Raw genomic sequence first — 24119 nt, forward strand, 5'->3', positions numbered from 1 at the left:
TGTTCTTCCCATGCCTGCATGGGTTTTCTCTCACAGTCCAAACACAAGCAGGTTAACTGGCCTGTATAATTTGCCCCCCCCCCAAACAAACTTCTCTTTGACGCCTAATACCTAATTAATTATGAAATTATTTTCGGAAGGACCACCACAGCACTGATTAGAAGGAGTGAATTTAGCTCATACCTGGTGGTATGAGTGACTTGTGGAAAAAACGTATTGTATTAGTATGTCATGAGAGAAGTTGACACTTTTTGAATGGGAGTGTATTGGAGCCAGCCCCTAGCGGCCATCAGTGGTATTGCACTTTAAGGCACTTGCGCATTGGCTGCACGTTTCAGACCCGGAGATTATGTCTGTTTTTATATACAGTTTATGGGTTTACCCCATACACTGACTGTGTGTAACTGTTAGTCTGTCTATGGATGAAAGCAGGTTTCCTCACCAGCTCAGTCGGGACAGGCACTCAAAGTAAAGGGGCCAAGGTAAGCAATAGTTCATTTACAATATTTATCGCATCTTGGGGGTGGGGTGTGTTTGTGTGTGTTTGTGTGAGCTCACAGCTCATTCGCTGTCACTATGCTGCCATGAAACAGCATGAAGAGTGGGCTATCAACTTGACTGCAGGTTTTCTTAAGTTATGCGCGACTGCAGCTCGTTTTTTAAAGTGTTGGAGCAGTCCTGAAGTGAGGTGTGGTGTTTTGACATCAAGATGATAACTCTGGTGTTCACCAGCGTTTTAGCGGGACTGCTGGCTCTTGTTCTCTATCAGAGGATGACTTATCCCTTCTTCTGGTTGGATCTGATTTATTACTTGAAACTTTGGCGGTACAGAAAGACGCTGCAGGCTAGTATGCAACAAGGAATCATCACGTACCTCGACTGTTTTCTCTACCAGGCGAGGAATAACCCGAACAAACCCTTCATTATTTTCGAAAACCAGACTCTGACATACCAGGATGTGGAAAGCAGAAGTAACCAGTTTGCCAACGCGTTCAGGACGGAGAGCTCTTTGAAAAAAGGAGACATTGTTGCTCAGTTGATGTGCAACGAACCGGACTTTATTTGTGTGTGGTTGGGACTGTGTAAACTGGGCTGTCAAATCGCCTTTCTCAACGTCAACATTAAAGCCAAATCTCTGCTTCACTGCTTTCAAAGTTGCGGGGCCAAGACGCTTGTTGTTGGCGCAGGTATTGCACGTTTTCTCATATGTTCTGTTGTGACGCAGGTTGGCCAGTTACTTTAATTGATCAGTCTTTTAGTCAGACCAAGGACTCCGTCTGAGGTCACATAGTGGTTTTTTACAGCCTCTCCCCACACAAGTGGGAGTGGCTACGTTTTAAGATACACATCAGACTCAGACATAGGACATAACGCAAACTGCCATTTCAGAGCCCTTTTCAACCCCTAATTTAGGGATCCTAGAATCTTAGAATTTAAAAAGCACACTCTTTCATATTGAAAGTATACAATTGCACAATGTACTTTGAAACAAATTTGATTCAAAATACATTAAAAAGTTAACTTTGATTTTTAATTGATGTTTATAACCAATGTTTATCGAAGAACAATTTTTTACTTTGCCCAATTTGCCCTTTCACACCATGTCAGCAGAACAGGAAGAGAAAACCTCACATTCTTCTGAATGATTCCAAGGCACTTAGTCCTGTTGCTAGCCTTCTTGTAGTCACATCAGTCGAAATCAAGTCTAAAATTTAAAAATTATTCAACAGATACACAATCATACAAAGAGTCATGTTCAGTGACATACTTAGTTACAATAGCGATAGACTATGCAGAGTGCAAGTATAATAAAAATACAAAAATATCTAAAGAAAGAAATGAAAAATTTCAATTTGTAAATATAGACAAAAGAAAATCATAACAAGCTAAAGTATGTACAATGCAGTAAGAAGTAGAGTGTAAGTAATTAAAGCTGTAGTTTAAATGCTCCTTGGCCCTGATTCTTCAAGTCTCTGGAACTTTACTGGAGGGATGGAACGTCATTCATCTAAAAGATATTCCCCTTATTTGGTGTTTGATGGTGCTGGTGGAGAGCGCTGTCTATCACTTCGGTTGAAAATCTCCAATAGGTATTCAGTTGGGTTGAGATCTGGTGACTGCAAATGCCACAGCATATGATTCAAATCATTTTCATACTCATCAAACCATTCAGTGACCCCTATGAATGGTGGCATTGTCATCCTGTTTAGCCACTAATTTTTCAGGTTTTTCTTTTCATTTGTCACTTGTCTGTAATACTGCGGACTAAAATGTGAATATGGTAGTGGCGGAAGAAGTACTCAGACAGAATGCAGAATGCCTCCTTTCAGACTGTGTATATTAAATGACCGGGTTATCATTTCTATACTTTTGGATAGTTAACTATCCAAAAGTGATGACTGATGAGTGATGATGATTGTTACAGATTTAAATCTGTAACAGTCATCATCACAGATTTAAATCTGTAACAATCATTATCACTCATCAATCATTTAAGATGATCAAAGGTTCTGTATGTAAAATCTTTATTTGTAAATTAACTAGTAACTATAGGTGTCAGATAGTATAAATGTAGTGGAGTTAATAGTAAAAATTTCCCACTAAAATGTGGTGGAGTAGAAGTGCTCAGTAGCAGTAAAATGGAAATACTCAAGTAAAGTACAAGTACCTCCAAATCTCTAATGAAAGTTTCCTAAAATTTGAAATGCTATCAGCCGAACTGATAGTTGACAGGTACTATGCCATGACTTCTCCCATCAGTAAGTACACCTATGTATTTGAATGGTGGGAAATCCCTGAATCAGAAGGAAATGATTATATTGCCTTTTTACCTAAAGTCTTTCAGTGTTATGGTCTGACACATAATCACATCTGTGTGTAGCGGAGGACAAAATAACAGGAACGCCTTGGAATATAATTTTGTCTAATACAACACCACAAACTACACTATCTAAAATGACCATAGAGTGCAATCAGCAGCTCTCTAGACATGTTTGTCTGTCTGATGAAGCAACAGAGAGATAATCCATTTTGTCTGTTTATACAGATTTGGTGCGTTTGGTGGAGGAGGTTCTGCCTGATATGAAGAAGGACAACATCGCTGTGTGGGTGGTGGATCACACATCACCCTCTGAGGATTTCAACAGTTTATTAGATAAGGTGGAACACATGTCTGGAGAAACCTTAAGTGAACTTCCTAAAGTTGACATCATGTCAAACTTCCTCTTCATTTTTACTTCAGGCACTACAGGTACTGCATGAGCATTGTGTTATTACGTAACCTACAATTAGCCAGACACATTACATTGCAAAAAAATCATATCTAAACAACTCTAGTAGAGACATTATAATTATTATAAAAATAAAAAAAATATTATAAAAATTATTATAATTATAAAAATCAGTGGAGAAAGTGCTACTTTGATCTTACAATAATGAAGCACAACACAGTGGCTCCTGATGCACCAATAGTAATAATAGTGTCCATAGGTTAAGGCAAAAGAATCCCTAACAAAATCCAGGCGCACTGCTTTGTTAAAATAACAAGACTAGGTCAAAACCTAGTCTGTGGCTGGACCGCCCTTTATCTGTTGGCTTCTCTCCTACTCTCTGTGCTAACATATACAATGTTTTAATGCAGATGAACTCCCAATAAAGCTGTTGTCATTTACACATTTTTCTGTTTCTGTTGTCAGACAATTGAACATGTAAGGAATAGTGACTGAAACAGGGCCCAGAAAGGCTACTGTTAACCAGCAGTCACTTCCAAGCCATTTCCACGCTGCTGCACTGCACTGCTAAAATCCTGATTTTATAACCACGACGTTGTCTGACAAAATCACCATACATATAAGTTAAAGACAATGGCTGTGCTATTTCAGCTACATTTACCTGAAAATGATTACTCAAAGAGAAAGTTAGAAGCTCATTCACATCTGTGTCAACTGCTGTGCGGTCAATTGAATGGGACGCATAGAGAGGTGTGTCTGTGGAGGGAAAGCCCAACCTTGCGCTTGCCAGGCAATACAGGGGACTCTTCTAAGGAAAGTAGATGAGGTTTTTCCAAAAAGTCGCTAGATTTGTCGCTAGTTGCTTTTGTGAAGAAAAATGGCTAAAGGGGTGTGAAAATTATGTAAATCTAGCAACAAAGTCACTAAGTTGGCAACACTGCCTGTAAATGCCCCCCTGATGACTTCATAGATACTGTTTGAACCAATTCATTTTGAAAGAGCAACAGCCAATAGGGAAACTCCAACACTTGGCTGGCCGACCAATGGTTTAACTTCAGCACTCAGTCACTCACTGACTCACTCAGATATTCGCATTTATAGGGCTGCTGTTGCGGTTCAGCCAAAAAATAAAATGAAAAACTAAAACGATGTTGAGACGTGCACACACACGGTACATACGGCATGGTGCACACATCATGTGATTACCTTTTTAATTATCTTATTATATTTCCATTTTTTCTGACTACATTTTATCCATGTTGGCTTAATTGCTGAGCTTAAACGTTCATTCTTGACCTTGGAAACAGAAGTTGACAAAACAAGCTCACCTCAAGGACCATTTAGTAGCTGTTCTGGAGCTTTTAATAACATCACATGATCTTTCTCAGCAAATGCAGTTCTTAAGTTATTGGTCCCCATGCAAGAACATTTTTAGCCATGCTAGTGGCATGGCTCTAGGAATGGGAATGTTGGTCTGTTTGCCGGTTGGTCAAGTTCAGGTTCAGGTTTCTGTCATTTCCAAAGACAGAAGGCAGAATGATCAATGAGGTAAAAAACGAACTCATAGTAGCAGCTTAAGGCTTAAAGGAATCATTGGATCTGGCTTACATCTCTGTTCATGAGTCTACCAAACACAAATCATGGTGTATGGTTGCATGGAGCATGGAGTCCATGGCAGGACAGGACCAGGAATTATTGTAGGATTACTGCATCTGAAGTTTGCCAAAGAGCAGTTTGACACTCCACAAGACTACTGGGAAAATGTTTTGTGGACTGATGAAATAAGTTTGAATTATTTAGAAAGAAGATGAAGCACTACGTATTTTGTAAAAACAGCACTGCATACCAACATGAAAACATCATCCTGGTACGGTGGAGGGAGCATCATGATTTGGGGATTTTCTGTCTCTGGGCCTGGACAGCTCACAATCATTGAGGGTAAAATGAATTCCCAGGTTTATCAAGGTATCTGACTTGATAATGTCAGGGTGGCTATCCGCCAGCTGAAGCTCAGAAGTTGGGTGATGCAGCAGGACAATAACCCTAAAAATGGAAGTAAATCTACTACATAATGACTTCAGACAAAGAAAATCCAGTTTCTTGAGTGGCCCAGTCAGAGTCCAGACCTTAACCAAACAAAGATGCTATGGAATTAGCTCAAACAGCTGTTTACACGAGACATCCTAAGAATATGGCTGAGCTGAAGCAGCTCTGTAGGAAGAATGGTCCAACATTCCTCCTGAACAATGTGCAGGTCTGATCCACAGCTACTGGAAGAGCTTGTTTGAGGTTATTACTGCCAAAAGAGGTTCGACCAGTTGTTAAAATCACTTTGATTTTCCACCAGCACTGTGAAGGTTTAATGGGTGTGTTCAATAAGGCCACAAAAGATTGTGTGTTATTAGCTTAAACACATTGTCTTTGTCTGTACATATATTTATTGCAGTCTGGCCCTGCACTGATTAAAAAAACTGGTATGAAAAATAAAATTTTGCTTGATTCCACCAATATTCAGAACAGCGATGGTATCATAAAACCAATTTCAAGGTTAAAATGTCATAGATGAGCTTACCAGATGTAACTTCAACTACACTTGGAAATACACAGCTTGTGGACCATTTTTGTGGTAACCGGTGCCCTTCTCTTTCAGGTCTCTCCAAGGCAGCCCGCATAGGTCATCTGAAGGCCATTGTGAGTATGGCCTTCTTTCCAATGTGTGGAGCCACATCTGATGACGTCATCTACATCACTCTTCCTCTTTACCACATGTCAGCTTCCCTGTTGGGAATTGGAGGATGCATACGCATTGGTAGGAACAGCTGTACTTCAGTCAATTTTGAATTAAACTCAGTCTTATAGAGTACATTTTTCAAGGGCACTCCCTTTACCCCCAGTGTGCACGAATTGCACTGTGTTGCGTTCCGCTTCCGCCTACAGACAGACCAAAGTAAGTGGGTCAAGCAATACAGAGGGACCATCACACTGTATTTATTGAAAACTGATTAATGAAATAATATTTAGCTATCCATATGGCAAGTTTTTCGAAGTTTTTCTTGTTTTTTTCAAGTCACTTCTTCAAAGTCCATGAAACAGGAGAGGGAATGTTGCTCTTTTCTAGATTTATTTTTGAAGTTTGGACAGAGCCAGGCTAGCTGTTTCCCCCTGCTTCCCGTGTTTATCCTAGGCTAGGCTAACCACATCCTGATTCCAGCTCTGTACTTAACACACAGACATGAGAGTGGCATCAGTATTCCCGTCTCACTCTTAGAAAGAAAGCATATTAAATATATATACAGTAATACTGAACTATACAGTACTTTTAAGGGTTATACTGTAACTGCAAAATATCTTTAGTTCCTCACAGCTGTTACTTGTAAAGTTGGAAATCGTATTATAGCCTATGTTCCATTTGTAGTATCAGGCTTAACTATGAGACAAAAACGTTGCGAAAACAAAGTTCAGATTTAGTTTCTGCAGCTTTTAGTGTTTCTTTATTTTATAATTTTTTAGTTTGCTGGACTGTTTTTCCACAGAGTAAACACAACTTTGAGACTGTGGCAGCATATGACTGTGACAAACATAAACAATTACTGGATGTTTTTTCCATTTATATTCAGTATATAATCAGGTCTAGTGCAAATGCTGGAGGAAGCCCGCATGATGACGGATATCCTCTTTATAGGTCTATAAGGAATTCTCACTTCCTCACATAGCAGGAGAAAAGGCTGAAACAAAGCAGAGGGAAATTTCTCACTACAGTTTCAGCTATAAATAATTTGTATTGACATTTTAAGACATGCAGTATGTATAAAAATCTGAGTTTTTAGAAGCATATAGTCTTACACTACTTATTGTTTGCCTTTCCTTCTTCACTCTATCTTCTCTGGATCCCAGGTGCAACTTGTGTGTTAAAAAAGAAGTTTTCTGCCAGTCAGTTTTGGAAGGATTGTGTGCAACACAATGTGACTGTGGTGCAATACATAGGCGAACTCTGTCGATACCTGGTCAACCATCCCGTGGTAAGACAGCTTTTAAAACACAGTTAATTTTCTTCATCTTATATTATAACATTAGACTAGAAGTTTAAAGCCACAGTACAGGCCCCCTAGAGGCTACAGTGTTTGTTGCAGCCAATTATAATGATATTATGATCATTCTGGATGGTTTTGAACATTAGCGTCCATGATATTTACAGAGAACCCATTTAGCCCCTCTACTAATAATGTTCAAAAATTAGATTTTACCATCCAGTATGATATTTGTTATTTGATGTTTCTTGTGTACAGCTGTTAAGAATACTTTTCCTTCTTATCTTTAGAAAACGTTTTGAACCCAAATTAGCTCTTCATCAGGTACAGAGGCATCAAGCTAACTCACATGTATGTCATTAAATAAACAGCCAATTCCCTGTGGTTGTGGCTACAACCTCAGAATTAGTGCACATCTCTGAGCCAAACTCAATCAAATATGTTAGGTACAACTTGAAATTCTGTCCTGATGGTAGCAACTAGAGGTAAGGTCTAGAAGTCACCAAAAAAATCCTCCTGAGATGACCATGAATGTTTGTGATGGGTGGATGGGGCCTTATGAAGCTTTGAAGCTTTCTTCCTACTTCCGCCAAAAAAAATGTCCAGTGCCCGTAAAACATCATTTTTGCGAGAATATTTCTTGACATAAGTACTGACCAATACATAATCATCTTTCCCAAGATGAGGGCTGTACCTTTAAAAAGTTTGATGCTGTTTTTTCATCAAAGTCCTTCCCTGCCTCCAGGTTCCAGAGGAGAGAGTGCACAGTGTTTGGCTGGCAGCAGGAAGTGGTCTCCGGTCAGATGTTTGGAAGGAGTTTGTCAAACGCTTTGGTAGGATCAAGCTGAGAGAGGGTTATGGTTTGACTGAGGTCAGCATCGGCTTCCTAAACTACACCGATGAGGTCGGACCGATTGGGAGGGCGAGCTATTTCAACAAGGTCAGGAATAAACATTTAGTTGTGTTTCCTTCTGGACCTTGCCACACTGTGCATTTTGATATATCTTGTGTTTTGGAGATACAGTATATTCATTTAGATTAATGCTTTGTCATATTGGAAACAGTAGGGCCAGGTTACTCCTTATCCTAGTTTGGTCGAATTAAGAGATGCTATTGCTTACATTATGTGAAATTTAAGATCCAGTGTTTTTGATAGCTTGACCCATACTATGGATTAAATCTAATGAATCTATGTCCAGTATTCGATCTTTTACTTCTGGTTTGGCCTTCACCAACTCCTGAGAAAAACATCACACTCTTCAGCTGCTAAATACTCCACAATGTCCTCTAGCTGGTCTCTAACTGTCTGTCTGCTGTTTGCTGCTGAGCAGGTGGTGGACAGTGGGTTTATCAGAACTTTTACACTGAAAACATCAACCTGCTGCAGCTGGGAGACTGAATCAAAACAGTGACATAACTTCACTTCCCATAGACTGTAAAACCAAAACTATGGGATGAAATATGCTAAAAAGCTCCATAAAACTGTGAAGTCAGTAATATTTAACTTTGGGTTCATCATATTTTACAAAGTCATTTTATTCATTGTTAATATAAATATGCTGAATGAATTCAAATTAAAATCAAATTAAAATTTTTATTTTTTATATTTTACTAATTTTTTGCTAAATTTTTACACAATTGTAAAGTACATTGTGCAGTGAAATGCTTGTTACCATCTCCAGTAGATGCAAAATTAAGTTGCTAAATGGAGCAAAAACATTTTTTTAAAAGAAAAAAAAGGGAGCAAATATGAAAGGTACACTAAGTAACCATAATGTAAAGTGAGTCTAACAGTATGTATGAGGTCAGCATTGATATAAGGTAGGTAAACATAAAAGGGGAACATTATAAGAATAAACTATAAATATTTCTTAATTCTCGATAAAAACTGAGAATTTCAGAGTGTTAAATATCTACTATATATAATGTATTGCTAAAGTAGTGGTTCATCAAGTCAAAAAGTATTGTCTCTTTTCTTTCTCAGCTTTCGATGCCATTTGAGATCCTTAGATATGATCCACAAACATACGAGCCAGTCAGAGCAGACTCTGGAAGATGCATACGAGCAAAAATAGGTAAATGAATCACATGGCAACTCCTTTTACATTAAAGTCATCCAGTCTGTAGTACATAGCTATATGTACAGAGGAAGAGCTGACGTGTCCTCTAAATGTACATCCTGTTTCTATGCACAGGAGAGGCAGGGATCCTGGTAACTCCTCTGACAGCTATGAACCAGTTTCTGGGCTATGCTGGGAACCAGGTCCAGTCTGAGAAGAAGCTGCTCAGGGATGTGTTTAAAGCTGGGGACATCTATTTCAACACTGGAGACCTACTGCTCCACGATCACAGGGACTTTCTGTATTTCCTTGACCGCATTGGAGACACCTTCAGGTACCATGACTGTCTGTATAATTAAAACTACTAATGCAGCCTTGCTAAGGTATTTGCATTTCAGTTGGCAACTTTGTTGAGAGTGTATGTTTGACAGAACAGATACGATTCAGTTTTAGACAGCACAGCTGTCGGTGTGAATTTACACCTCCATTCATTTTAATAATTTCTTTCTAATCCAGATAAGATATCCAGATAAAGATCACATATTAATACAGGGGTGCTTCTCATTTGTCTTTTTTCTCTCTTTGTCTTCCTCAGTTGCATATCTAACTGCTCTCCCTAGCTTCCTTGCTCTCCTTTGAAAATATAATATGACATACTGTCCTAATACTGTCCGTAGCATTGGCAGTTATCACAGCAAATTGTATTCAGCTATTTAAGCCAATTTTTATTGACGTCATTCTACATAAAAAAACAGAACATTGAATATTAGTTTCTGTATATTGTTCCTTTAAAATTAACTGTCTGACAAACATTTCCACATGCACAACAAACCTGTACTTAGGCTGTATAGATCAGTCAGTCAAGAGTTGCCACTGCCCAGATATAGGATGATATTTCACCTTTTTCCAAGTCTGTCTTAAAGAAATCCTGACATGCCCATGTCGTATGTACAGTACATCGCAATCATTCTTCGGGGCCACATTGGCCCTGAAAACATCCTTTTCTAAATTAATTTCAGTGATGGAGGGCTGTGTAAGTCCATTAAAACACTTCTGCAAAGGATGGTCTCATGTATCCTGACTCGAGCCCCCTCTAGGAAGCCTCTTCTCTGTCTGAGCTGAAATAAGGAAACTGAGACGTCCTTAATGATAGTGGACCAGATCTATTTTTAGGTCCCCAGAGGAGCGATGAAACATTAAAAAATAAGACAAATAAGCACCCCAGGTGAAGATCAACTTTGTCATGGAACCACCACAATAAAAAAACCACGAAGACATCTGTCATGTATACAGTTGCTTCAGAAAGTATTGAGACCCCTTCACTTTCTGCACTCGATTGGAGAAAGGTTTCTCTAATAGTGATGAATCTACACAGAATTATCATTACATTCTGCAGCTCCTATTGGCTTTATAGAGCTTTATGGTGAATATCTGCTCACATTGTTTAGCTGTGTGGCCCACAGCCTTACTGTTTTGGTTTACTCTCAACGCTCTCACAGCGTCATTTTATGTTAGAGAAAACATAAAGAAAAAGCTCCAAAAATTACCTGCTCAGCAGTAAACAGCAGACAGACACAGTTAGAGACCAGCTGGTGAATATAGTGGAGCATTTAGCAGCTAAAGAGTCTGATGTCTTTGGAGTTGGCTAGTTAGAGACCAAAAACAGAGCTAAAAGAGAGTGAACACTGGACTTAGATTCATGAAATGGAAACAAAAGCACTCCAAATGAATGATAATGTAGTTCTATGTCTGCTAGATGTATAAATAAGCAGTTGTTTGCTAACAAGTTCACCATATCAACTTAAAAGATTATGTTATATCAGTGTTTTCACAGCTTTTTTTCTGCACTTATTGCAAGATTAAATGCATCTACCCTTGTGTCCTACAGGTGGAAAGGAGAGAATGTATCCACTACAGAGGTGTCAGACGTTTTAGGTCTTCTTGATTTTATCAAGGAGGCCAATGTCTATGGAGTCACCGTTCCAGGTCTGTGGAATCTAAGTGTTACGCTGTGATTTATAATAATGCATAATCCACAGTAGCCCTGTAGTGCAAGTCAGCACTGTCTGATTTGTGAATGTGTTTTGTGAAATTTGGTTTTGATTTTGTTTATTTGGTATAGTCATGGAGTAGTAGAAGCTATTTCAGCTATTGCAGGGATTGGAAGTAAAAGCAAAATCAAATTCTAAAGTTAAGCTAAATCTTATATGAAGCAGTCTCAATAAGACAAAACAGGTGAGCATCTTCATCCTGTTCGCCACAGGTTAAGTTTATAGTTGGTGCTTCTTGTCAGCATCCTATTTGTGACTACCAGGATATCTTCCTTTGCTGCTGCTCGGTAAGGAAACACTGTGGAAACACAAATAGGAAGTTTTGTACTAAAAATACTATATGTTTGGAAAGCACCCACTTTATTTCTCTAATTCAGGATGCTGAAACCTCATATTCGCTTTAGCTTAACAGAATCACTGTAAATGGTCCTTCAGACCAAAAACAGCCATGCATGAAACAATGATTGCGCTTCAAAACCCCGCACAGTGCTGGTGGTTGGATGTGGGTTCCACTCCATTTGAATTCGGCACACAAAATGGCACATGCTGCCTTATGTTGACCTGAAATGATAGCTCTGTGTGGCAAGTAAACAAAACATCACATGTACCAACACCATCACAAAATATAGAGACTAATAAAAAACATTTTTCACACCGAATCCAAATGGTGAAAGTCCTGTTGTGTCTTTGCCAACACTTAAGAGCTGTAAAAAGATTAGCAAAGTTAATTACACCATCCCCACCAGATGCTGCTCTTTGATTATCCATTTTTGATTATCAGCTCATACCTCATGTGCTGTCTGCACACCATTGAACCAGGCTAATTGGCACTCTGGCACAACCAAATGGAACAAAGCCAATTCGATGGGCTGCATTGATGGGGGCATACAAGTGAAAGGATTAGGAATTTTAGCCATGTTTCTTTCTAAAAGGTTCCAGTATGAAATTTCCAGTATAAATAGCTTCAGATACTGACAAATTAAATGGATGAAACAGTTTTTTTAAGTATGTACAGCCATACCTAATTGATGAAAAAAAAACTGGTTTCACAGAACCAAATTTTAAATAATTCAAGCCGATGACATTAACACAATGCTGTTATAGTAAGGTAAAATGTTTAGGAGACTCCTGTGTTACTATGTTGAGAAACATTGAAGAAAACTTTGAAGTGGGAGTTTACAGAGGAGAAAAAATACTTCCAGAGCCAGCAGCTCCTTCCACTTTGCAACTCTATATATGCATGTATGCATGATGCACCTCAGGGCTTACCAAGTCATATATCATAGACAACTTAAAGGAAGACAATGGAAGTACTGCAGTTAATTTGCTCTTGCTCATTGAGTATGACTTTGGGACTTTTTCCAATCTTTGTATGCAGGATATGAAGGTCGAGCAGGTATGGCTGCTCTTGTCTTAAAACATGATCACAACTTAAATGGAACAAAACTCTACACCCATTTAGTAAAAACACTTCCTGCATATGCCTGGCCACGGTTTCTCAGAATACAGGTAAGTTATGCAGGTTTTCATTACCTTCAGTATCTATGTAAATGTCAAGTTATATTCCTCATTTGTATCCATGCCTGTGTTTTCAGACCTCTCTGGATGTGACTGAGACATTCAAGCAGCAGAAAGTGAAGCTGGTCCAGGAGGGCTTTAATCTGGATATCACCCAGGACCCTCTGTATTTCTTAGATGTCTCTCAGAAGGACTATATTCTCCTGACTGTATCTATATATCAAGACATTGTGTTGGGAAAGATCAATTTATAAACATCTTAAGACAAGCTTATTCCAGAGTACTGACAGACATCTACAGTACATTTAATGATAAACTAAAGATAATCCGTGTCATGGCCACATTTCCAATTGTCTTTGCCGAAAAACCCTGAGTTGTGATCAGTGCAACAGTGAGTGGTTCCCAGCATTTTTAATTTGCAAACCCATAAAAAACAAAGCTCTATCTACTTGGGACCCCTTCTCACAATTTGCATATGTCAGCGAGTCGTGAGCACTTACACCAACAACTGAAGCTTCTTTCTCAGATTGTTTTCAATAATTTATATCAGCCTGAAAGGAAAGGAAAAATTGTAAAGTACTTCAAAATAAAAGAATTAGATTTTTTTTACTTAGTTAGTAACTGTAAATTTTAAAATATTTACCTCGACTACAAAGAGAAGCAGGCCTTTATTAGAAACAGGTTCAGACATGTCACTATTTCTAATTTTCCCGTGTTTTGCACAGTAAATATATTTGATCACATTTTAGTGTTCCTCCCTGTATTGTGGTCTAATCATATTTTAGTTTGCTGTTTGCAAAGTCAGCATTTCCTCTGTGTTTACCCGTTGTCTTGATAAATTCAGTACCATTTATCATACCTGCCTTTCCACAGCCCTAATTCAGTCAGTACAACAAAAACATATCATACCATTCTACTGCTCTCCCTTTCTCTTTTTAACAGAGAGGCTGTTTTAATTCACTTATTATTTCCACTTGCATCTGCTTAACTATTAATAACTGTTAATGAAAGTAAGCACTGCATGTTTTCCACTAAAGAGAAATGTGCATGTTGAAATTCTTACTGAATTTATACTTAACATTTCATGGACATTAAGTTTTAACAAGTTAATATATGATTTTGTACAGTATGTTTCACAAGCTGTGGGGCCAGAAATTCAGAGAAAAGGTAGGTGTTTTGATTATTGCTCTGGAAAAAAAGCTTTTTTTCACATTGTGTCACATGAAAAATTGCAAGGGACTGATTCCTAGTCCCTTGGATGCCAGCCAGGGTCAAAATTTGGATCCATATTTATTGTTGTTAAACTTACCTACCGGCTGTCCCTCCTGTTACATTAATTGGTCAAGAGTGCATGATCCCTTCCTTTCCTTGTTGAGTTTCATTGACAGTAGCTTTACAGTGCTAAAAAAACAAAACACAACAGAACAAACAAACAAAAAACAACATAAAACTGTGTGTTAGTGCTGTGGAAATGGATATTATACTGAATTTATCATGTGAGCTATTGTACTACAAGTAATTCCGATCCCCCTGTGTTTTTAATCTATCCTTCATTAGTGACCAGCCATTATAGTAATAACTCATACAGTAACACTTTTATTTAAGAATTTATGTTATTTAACTTTTCAATGCCTGGGAGAAATTGCATTTTCAAAAAAAATGGGACTTCTTAAGGATAAAGTAGCATAAGTAGAAATTATACCTTAGCATAAAGAGGTAACACTACTAAAAATCTAACTGTTCTCCATATAGTAGCTTTATAGCAAATCTTAAATTTAAAACTTAAAAATTAATATAAAATTCACTTAACGTACAACAACTTTGTAACTTGAAAATGAACCAATTTTACTAGAACTGCTGTAGGATCTGGAGATGACATTTTTTTAAAGTTTTGAAAATGCATATAAGTTGTAGCCCCATAACACGTTTGATTTATAAACTCAAAACAACTTCCTTTATATATAAGGTAATTTTTGTTTAAAATTTCCACAAAATTAAACGGAAGCAATGGACATACAAAAGATAACAAGATAAATGTTAATTTATCTTCAGTTAAAATGTTAGCATTTTTTTTTAGGTATTTATTAATTTTTTAATAGCTTAAGGAATATTAGACTGAGCAAGTTATTTAAACAATTGGATGGGAATATTTTAACACTGAAATTGGAAATATGATTTTTTTTCATTTCAGATTTAGTTTTTGTAATAAATCAATAAGCTTTGTATTTTTTTTTAATCTAATTTTTTCCTATTTTCCTTTTCACACTATAGTACCATCTGACTTTGCAATACAAAAAAGTGTAGTGGAAATTTCAATGAAAATTTGTTGATCTTGCAACTCAGAATTGACCAATTTGTACCACCTTTGAACCTTTGATTCTGTCGTTGGTGAATTGCTTTAATGTAAAAATAATTTTGTTTTTGTTCTGTTGACCTATGCGTAGCCACTCGGGGATGGGGCATTTTTTTTTCGGGGAGGCTTCGTTGGTCACGTGGGTTAACGAAGTTTGTCCGGGCGCTCCCGGTAATGGGAGGAGTCACGGTCGAGCAGACGTGGCAACACATGACGTCATCACAGTGGGTCGGTGGTTTATTCATGGTTGTTCTGAGTAACGTTAGTCGAGCTAGAAGGTGAGTAGTCAAGCTACTGGCAGAGGGACATAAATCATTCACTGCCGCATATTTCCTGGAGAATTAGTTAAAAATGTAAATGTAACTTTTTCCGTATTCATATTTTTCTTTTGCTTGAGCTAAGTATGTTTGTACACGTGTACAGCTGAGCTGTAAACTGCAGCGTTCTGTGATAAAGGAAGCTATCGCTGAATTCAATTCAAACGCCAACATTTCGATGTTGCGTCGCTTGTAAACAAAGTCACGTACATGGTTACGCGTTGCTTTTAGGAATGTCTACATCAACGTTAGAAAAGCCTACCATTAGCTTAAACAACTACACCATTAACCTGTTACAACTAGAAACAGAGCTGTGATATGTTTTCCTTTACAAGACTGAATAAAACTGCTTATAAGATTGAAAAATATTGTTACATTTTAACCAGGGAGCAGTAAGTGACATGTCAGTCAGTTATGTATGTGCTGTTTGTCATTGTATAATGGAAGCAAAATAGTTCCTCCTTGCAATGTTAAAGCATTCAAACAGGAATGTTGGTGCATGTCTTCAGTGGACCCTGGGGCTAGAATGAGATTTTTGCCCCCACTCACCCCCTGTTCCTCCTCCACAGCTGCGTGTTAGTTAGTATGTAATAATTTGATTAAACATAAATTATTCAGGATTATGCACAATGTGAGAACAGTGCTAACTGAAGTGAAGAAGTAAAGACTTTAAAACTAGACACTGAGAAAGGGTAAACTAAGTATTAGGTAGAAATGTAGGTACTATTGGGTCCTGATCAGTCATCAGGTTTCCCTGGTTGGTAATTCAGCCCAAAGAGTGTAAGCACTGTAAGTGTATGTTAGGGGTGCACGTGTTTGAATTTTGCTCAGATACCAATTTTCATACCTCAGCTCTGGGTATCTGATAATACTAAGTGCGGAACTGATACCAGTGCTCTGTTTTTCCTTGATTGAAAATATGTGTACCTCACTGCATGCAACTTAATGGAATAATTTTTATGTAAGGTAACATGAATGCCAGGGGTTGCTATGGCACTAAAAACTGACTTGGCGGTCTGCTTTGACTGAATTCATTCACAGATAGAGGTAAAACTAAAATTTATATTGACATTGAAGAAACTGTATTTAATGTAAATAATGCTTGCTGCACAGGGTTTATTGGATTGATGCATCCTAAGTGTATGTCTGCAAGCATTACAATGGACTAGTTAAACAAAATTTGAACACATCCTAATTCATCACATCCGATTGCAGCTATATTTTGGGTTGAAGTGTAGGTATAAGGCAGAGAAGATGATGGAAGAGAGTGGGATTGAGACTACACCTCCAGCCAGTCCAACACCACCTCTGACTGTGGCTGGCACAGTCAGCGCCCCACCAAATACCACAGGTAAGAAATCATATATAAAGTGTTGCTATGTGAGCAGAGCAGGTTCCCTCTGCTGCAGTGGACTTTCAGTCAACCTTAGTCAAGAGCAACTTTTAGGCAGTCATTTGTTATAGTTTATTTCAGAGCACTATGAAAGAGAAGTTGTAGAGACAACATTCAGATTGGTAATCTATTTCAGAGCTCCATTATTATGCAGTAGGCATGCTGACATCCCAGAGTATAAAATAGGCTGCCAGAAAGCACAAAATTGATGCGCTATGTTGTAGGAAAAGTAAGTCCACCCAGGAAATTAATATGGAATTAAAGCTACAAGCAGAGACGATTGGGCCCTCGCACCCCTGTGCACACCTGGAGTGCTGGCTTGGGATGTTACTGGTGCCTAACAAATGTTGTACATCTAGGTGAAACGTACCACAAGGGAGACTTCATTGAAATTTTGTAGGGGAACAGAACCCGGCTCATGGTGGCCTCGGCCGGCTGGTTTGAGTGAGAAAGAGAGGGAGAGAAAGACAGAATGGCAGAAGGAAAGAGAACACGGCACAATGCAGGTTCTACAGATGTCTAATAATAATAAGATTAATAATAAAACTAGTAATTATAACAATAGGGCTAACAATAATAAGAGTAATAATCAGAAAAAAAAATCAGACTAAATAAAAGACTAATAATAATAATTGAGGCGGTGTGCGTGTTGAGCAGGATCATTAGGGCAGTAGGTGGTTTTGCAGTCACAGATTCAGATTCTGTAGTTCCAGAGGCAGATATAACTCCAGAAACTGACAGGAGGAGAGAGACGAGAAAGCACAAAACTACGGGAGAGAGAAGAAGCCAAGTTAGTAACAGGCATTAATGGGATATGAATGCATACAGATGGAAAGGGAGAGAGGGAGAGAAGGAGAGAGGAGCTTGGTGCATCATGGGATGTCCCCCTGAAATCTAGCCCTATATAACTACGGGATGGTTCAAGGCAAGCCTGAGCCAGTCCTAACTATATGCTTAATTAAAAAAAGGAAGGTTTTAAGCTTACTCCTAAACGTGGAGAGGGTGTCTGCCTCCTGGACCCAAACTGGAAGATGGTTCCACAGTAGAGGAGCCTGATAACTGACGGCTCTGCCTCCCATTCTACTTTTGGAGATTCTAGGAACCTCAAGTAAGCCTGCATTCTGGGAGTGCAGTGTTCGAGTGGGGTAATAGAGTACTATGAGCTCTTTAAGCTATGATGGAGCCTGACCGTTAAGGGCTTTGTAGGTGTGGGATTTTAAATTCTCTTCCTGTCAGTACTTGCACTGCAGCATTCTGGATCAGCTGGAGAGTATTTAGAGACTTGTAGGGGCAGACTGATAATGAGGAATTTACAATAATCTAGCCTAGATGTAACAAAAGCATGGACTAGTTCAGTCTTTGAAGTTTGTTTTGTGAGGGAGTTGAAAGATAGATCCTGATCAAAGATAACTCTGAGGTTTCCTAATGGCTGTGCTGGAAGCCAGGGCAATGCCATCTAAAGCAACTATATCATTAGATTATGTGTATCTGCTGGTCATCCAGATTTTTATGTCCTTAAGGCATGCTTGGAAGTTCAGCCAACTGATTGGTTTCATCAGGCTTCACTGAAAAGTACAATTGGGTATCATCTGCATAAGAATGGAAGTTTATGGTGTGTTTTCTAATAATAATGCCTTAAGGAAGCGTATATAACATGAATAGAATTGGCCCAAGCACAGAACCTTGTGGAACTCCATGACTAACTTTTGAGTATATGTAGGGTTTATCGTTAATGTGTGCATACTAAAATCAGTCTGATAAATAGGACCTAAAACACTTGGCTTTAAGGCTTTCTGAGAGGAGGTTTAATTACAGCCACTTTAAAAGACTGTTGTACATAGCCTTTTAATAAAGACAGATTGATTATATCTAGTAAAGAAGTGGTCACTAAAGGTAAAAATTCCTTAAGTAGCGTAGTTGGGATAGGGTCTAAGAGACAGGTTGATGGTTTAGATAAGAAAGAAAGAAATTGTTGAAGTTAGTTGGTGAAGGCCAATGGGATAATAAAACTCTCTAAATTGGTGCCGATTAGAGGGCAGGAAATGACAAATTTTTTCTCTAATAGTTATAATTTTATCATTAAAAAGTTCATATGACTATAATGGAATATCGGCATGTAGATGTTTAGGCCAGGAGTCTTATCAAATGTGATGGCTGGGGCAGATTGAACAATGGAAATTTCAGTTACACCAACTTCGTGTTTCATGGCGAAACATCCAAATTCACCTTGCGGCCACAAACACAACACTCAACAAGAACTCAAAAGCTTTGCAATTTAGAAAAGGTCTTTAGATTAGACTGACCATGTGATGTCCATCTGATTAATTGTTTAGGAGGAGTTTGTTAAAGAATAAGGCCTGTAAATGGCAAAGAGTGTGCCAAAATTACACAGTAAATTCAAAATAGCTGACTTCCTTTTGGGTTTAGGATTAGGCTCCAAGAGGCTTTTTTGTAAGTCTTGGGATGTTACATGTACCTACCAAATGTTGTACATGTAGGTGAATTGTACTCTGAGTGCTACGCTGTTGAAATTTTGTAGGGGGTGCTATCGAGCCATTTTGCGAAGACACATAAAACATGTACCTTTAGCCACTCAAAAATTAATTTGTCCTAATAATAATAATAATAATAATGATTAGAATATATTAATAATATTAGAATAACAATATTAATAATAATAACAATAATACTAATACTAATCAAAGATGCAAGCAACATTAATCGGGCCCTCGCACCATCGCACATGTCTGGGGTACTGGGGGATGCCAGTTGATGCAGTTGTGCACTTTTGTGACCATTTGAGCCCGCGCAAAGGAGTAAGATGTTGTTATTTCTTGCGAGGAGTGCGTTACAGCGGACATGTCGTATTACATATTCTGTATTAACTCCTGTGTGCAGAATGTGGTGCTAGACAACATGCACATGCAACATGCATTATGTTGTTGTACATCAAGTGTAGACAGGACCATGAAACTTTATTGTAAATAAAATGATGATTGTCACACGAGCCTTACTTCTGAATGTCTTCAGGCCGGAACTCTTTTCAAACATATGAAGTTTGGGAAAGATCTGATGATGTGGATTTGAGTTAAAACAGTTTCTGTTTTAATGTCAAAACATCAAAATTCGGTGCACCGCCAGGGAAACACTGTTAATTGAAAAGTCATAATCTTCACAATAAATAATGATCAAAGTCTTAAGGCTTTTCAGGCCACTTTTGGGGTGGATCTGGTCAACCCACTACAAAGAGTACATCATAGTATGAAACGTGATTTCCTTTTGCTAGTAGGTGGTGCTATGACTACGACTGAATATTGATAAGTAGATGTCTTCAGGCTGGGACTCTAATCAAACATGCAAAATTTGTGGCAGATTGGACAATGTATATTTTAGTTACATCAACTTCCTCTTATGGGGAAACATAGAATATTCCTCATCCTGCCACAGACACACCGTTTTAACGAATACTCAAAAGCTTCGCAATTTAGCATCACGGACGTCTTTAGATTGCCCTGACCGAATTTGAAGTCAATCTGATCAATTCTCTAGGAGGAGTTTATTAAAGTATAACAAATGTAATTGACAAAAACTATGCCCACATTGCAAAGTAAATTCAAAAAGTCTGACTTCTTGTTGGGTTTAGGGTATGGCTCAAAGAGGCTTTTTTGTAACTCTTGGGATGTTACACAAAATTCATACATGTAGGAATGAATTTCGTATATGTAGGTGATACGTAACTCCATGGCTACTTTGTTGAAATTTTGTAGGGGGCTTTGTAGGCCTCGCTACCGAGCCATTTTGCCACACCCTGTCCTGAGACCCATAAAGGATATCAATTTCCTCTACTTCTGACACCTGTACCATGTTTTTATGAGTGGCTAGCACCTCAGCAACAGCTTCCTGTTACATGGCAAAACATTGGCCTATGCCAAACCACCTAGGCAACGCAATGAAAAGTTACTATTTTCACAATAAAGCATCATCAAGGTCTTTAGGATTTTCTGACCAATTTGAGGTGGATGTGGTCAACCCACTATTACAAGTACATCAAAGTATAAAACATGTCGTTTTTCTGTTGCTAGAAGGTGGCGTTATGACTATATCTGAATATTGGCATGTAGATGTCTTCAGGCCGGGACTTACGACATCAGGGTACAATAATAATAACAGTACTAATAAACAGCAGTTTCAATAGGGTCTTCGCACCGGTGCTGAGGCCCTAAATATGGATGTTGTGAAAAGCCTAATATGAGTTTAGTTGTTTCTTTAAAAAAGAAAAAAGCTCAGATTTGGTATTGACCTTAACATAAACATTGTGAGTTTATACCTGGCTTGAATTGAATATCATATGGTTTTCCCACTGCGAGCTCCTGTTATTTGCCATTGGTTAAAATGTCACCTGTAATGGTGACTTAAATTGTGGAGAAGCAGGACAAATATTCCATTACTGACTAAGAATGATCTTATAACAGATACCTGTGAAATTATGCTTGGTACACATCTTAGTCAAAATTCTTTAAAAAACTAATTTAAGGGACTCTTATCAAAAAAGTTTGTTTATGTAAAATAAATGAAGGATGATGTAGCATTACTGGTTTGAAAAATTATTGATTGAACAAGTGGTATCTTTTTCAAATATCCAGTACTGGTTGAGCTATATTATTCTATCCCGTTGTAATATTAGTTCTGATAGGAATGAATAGGGCTTTAGACAGTGAAAAAATGGAAATTAATAGCTGATAATGGTGGAGTGTACAGATAGAATTGCATAAGTCTCTCTAAGTTTTTTATTATAGTTTTCTGAATGTAGCAAAACCAATAACCAGCTGGAAAACAGTAGATTGAGTTCTTGACAAACGACAGTGAGAAGTAGCTCTGAGGTACAACTTTAGTTCTTTGTCTTTCAGGTCTGTCCAGCCCTCTGTCCCTCCCAGGCACCAGCTCCATCTCCATCAGTTCCCCCTCACTCTCCACCACTCTCCCCCCTGTTCCCTGCCTCCCTGCCTTCAGCAGCCCTTTGGCCACACCCTCCTCCCTCTCGTCCCAGTTTCCCCCTCCCTCCACACTCGCATCTCCCTTCACCAGCGGCTCTCCCTTCCATCCCTCCGTATCCCCCTCTTTGCCTCCTCTGGCCTCCCCCATCAGACCACCTCAGCCCTCAGCTCTTGGCATGTTGGCCCCTCCAGTTGGCCCACCCAAATCCAGCCTCTCCATGAGTGCAGGATATGATATCACACGGGGTCACGCTGGTCGAACACCACAGACACCATTGATGCCAACATTCTCCAGTCCTACCACCATGCCAGGTAAGAGGGGCAGGAGGGAGGAAAGAGAACATAGCACAATACAGGTACCACATAAGGATGTGAATTTGTGAGACTGATAATAAAACTAATAATTATAATAATAGGGCTAATAATAAGACTAATAATAATAATAATAATCAGACTAAATATAATGATAATGATAATCATAAACCAGGATCATGGAAGCAGTAGGTGGTTTGCAGTCACAGATCCAGACTGCAGCTCCAGAGGCAGAAATACCTGCAGAAAGCGACAGGAGGAGAGGGGTGAGAATCACAAAACTACGGGATAGCAAAGAAGCCAAGTTAGTAACAAGCATTAATGGAATATGGAGGAGGAAGAAAGGATCTCTGTGCATCATGGGAAATCCTCCGACAGTTTAAGCCTATAGTTAGTGCTCCAATGAGCGAGCAGAGCTGTGTGTCGAAGGAATGTCCGAGCCTTAAGGCAGCAGATGTTGCTTAAGTTGCAATAAACATCACAATCCGATACGCTGAAGTTGCAAAAACACAATAACAACATAATTGTTGATCCAAGATACACTGAGCAAAAGACAGCAGGAGAGTGAGAGGGAGAGAGAAGCAATCACTAACTGCTAAGCTGGAGTAGCAAACAGTCACTGAAAGAAAGAGAGAGCACTCAGCTCTATCTGAATGAGAACTAGTGCAAGTTTAAATGTAAAACAGGTAATTAGCTGCTCTATTGAAGAAAACAGCCAAAATCAGCTGGGTTGACATAGAGCAGCAAAAAAGCTACCAGTAACACAGAAATGCTGGCACCCGGAAATGAGACAATACACTTACCGCAACATGTCAGCACATGAATGGCCACTCTCTATTGTTACTTAAAAGTGTTTTTCTCAAATAGAAGTAAAATCATTTGGGAAAAAAGATTTTATATGATGATAACAATGATAACAATGATATATGTTATAACTATTACATTAAAGAACATCTTTATGCTACCAGCCATATATGCATTGGTATTTTTCCCAGGTGAAAACCACACCGGAAGCAACCAATAAATTCCAGTCAAGTACTTTGCAGCGTGGGCATATCACTGATAAATACAATATACACTCAGTTGGCAGTTTGTGAGGTACACCTAGCTAAAACTAATGCAGTCTAATACAACGGGTCTGCAATAAATCCTCCTTCATGAAGGTTGTAATGTTCAGTTTTCATGAAAATTGTTTTAGAGAGTTGTTGATTCGACTGTATGATCATTTTGGAGGATGTAGTGTGTGGTGCTGTTGAGCATTATACAGAGAGGTGTTTCTGTTATTATGCCTACCTTCGGTGGTATAAGTAGGGGGGAGAAAATAATAGAAACACCAGGACACCATGGCGGGTGTCCATGGACTTCATTTAGCAGAAATTTTTTGTTTGTATTTGTGTTATTCTTAATTTTGACTCCAAGATTTTCATTTTTACTGCAAATGCATATCGGTTCCAAATATCGGTTATTGTTCTCCTTGAATATTAATAATCTGTGCAATCGCCCCTCAAAAATAGATTTCGCTTGACCCCTACTTGCAGCATCTAATCCTAGCTTGAAGGGTTGGTGCAAGAGATGTAGTTCACATATTCATTGATAGCCATAGGCTCCCACACCTGACTTTGGTCTTCTCTGATCGGTTAGAAGTGCGAGGCTCACTTAAAAACTTTAGAAGGGAACAGCCTGTACCTTAAACTACGGCTAGGCTATTCAATGAGTCTGGATCCCAGGAGCCTTTGATAGCACCTCTCCACATTAAGATCTGTTTTGCAGCATATTTCAACTAAAACATGTTACAAAAAAGTTACATAATTTATCTTTAAAAGCTGAGGATTAAAGCTCATTCTAGACCTTGAAAAAGCAGTT

General features: G+C 38.5%; 2 protein-coding genes across 10 annotated transcripts in view; both read left to right on the forward strand.

Annotated features, from left to right (window-relative positions):
* The first annotated feature begins 559 nt into the window (after positions 1-559).
* LOC120787524 (very long-chain acyl-CoA synthetase) lies at positions 560-14387 on the forward strand. Of its 3 annotated transcripts, XM_040123227.1 has the most exons (11): positions 560-1187; positions 3047-3250; positions 5881-6039; positions 7125-7249; positions 8004-8198; positions 9243-9333; positions 9454-9652; positions 11207-11304; positions 12748-12765; positions 12872-12878; positions 12965-13101. In XM_040123227.1, exons 1-11 carry the CDS (start codon positions 710-712, stop codon positions 12978-12980), a joined length of 1590 nt encoding a protein of 529 aa, XP_039979161.1. In that variant the 5' UTR covers positions 560-709; the 3' UTR covers positions 12981-13101. The 3 variants fall into 3 exon arrangements, with proteins under 3 accessions (XP_039979161.1, XP_039979160.1, XP_039979162.1); XM_040123226.1 differs by having other exon boundaries at positions 12748-12878; positions 12965-14387; XM_040123228.1 differs by lacking the exons at positions 12748-12765; positions 12872-12878.
* Positions 14388-14478: 91 nt separating this feature from the next.
* prrc1 (proline-rich coiled-coil 1) overlaps positions 14479-24119 on the forward strand; it is a 34938-nt gene continuing 25297 nt past the window's right edge. Inside the window, exons 1-3 of one of the 7 annotated variants that reach the window (XM_040123229.1) lie at positions 14479-15518; positions 16796-16908; positions 21858-22256. In XM_040123229.1, the coding sequence (XP_039979163.1) occupies positions 15415-15518; positions 16796-16908; positions 21858-22256 (616 nt within the window). In that variant the 5' untranslated portion in view covers positions 14479-15414. Of the gene's footprint in view, positions 15594-16523; positions 16605-16772; positions 16909-21857; positions 22257-24119 lie in introns of those variants that run through there. The other 6 variants (XM_040123231.1, XM_040123230.1, XM_040123234.1 and 3 more) reach the window with 6 other exon arrangements.

The sequence above is a fragment of the Xiphias gladius genome, unplaced genomic scaffold (genome assembly GCF_016859285.1).
Source record: "Xiphias gladius isolate SHS-SW01 ecotype Sanya breed wild unplaced genomic scaffold, ASM1685928v1 HiC_scaffold_1481, whole genome shotgun sequence".
Lineage (NCBI taxonomy): Eukaryota > Metazoa > Chordata > Actinopteri > Istiophoriformes > Xiphiidae > Xiphias > Xiphias gladius.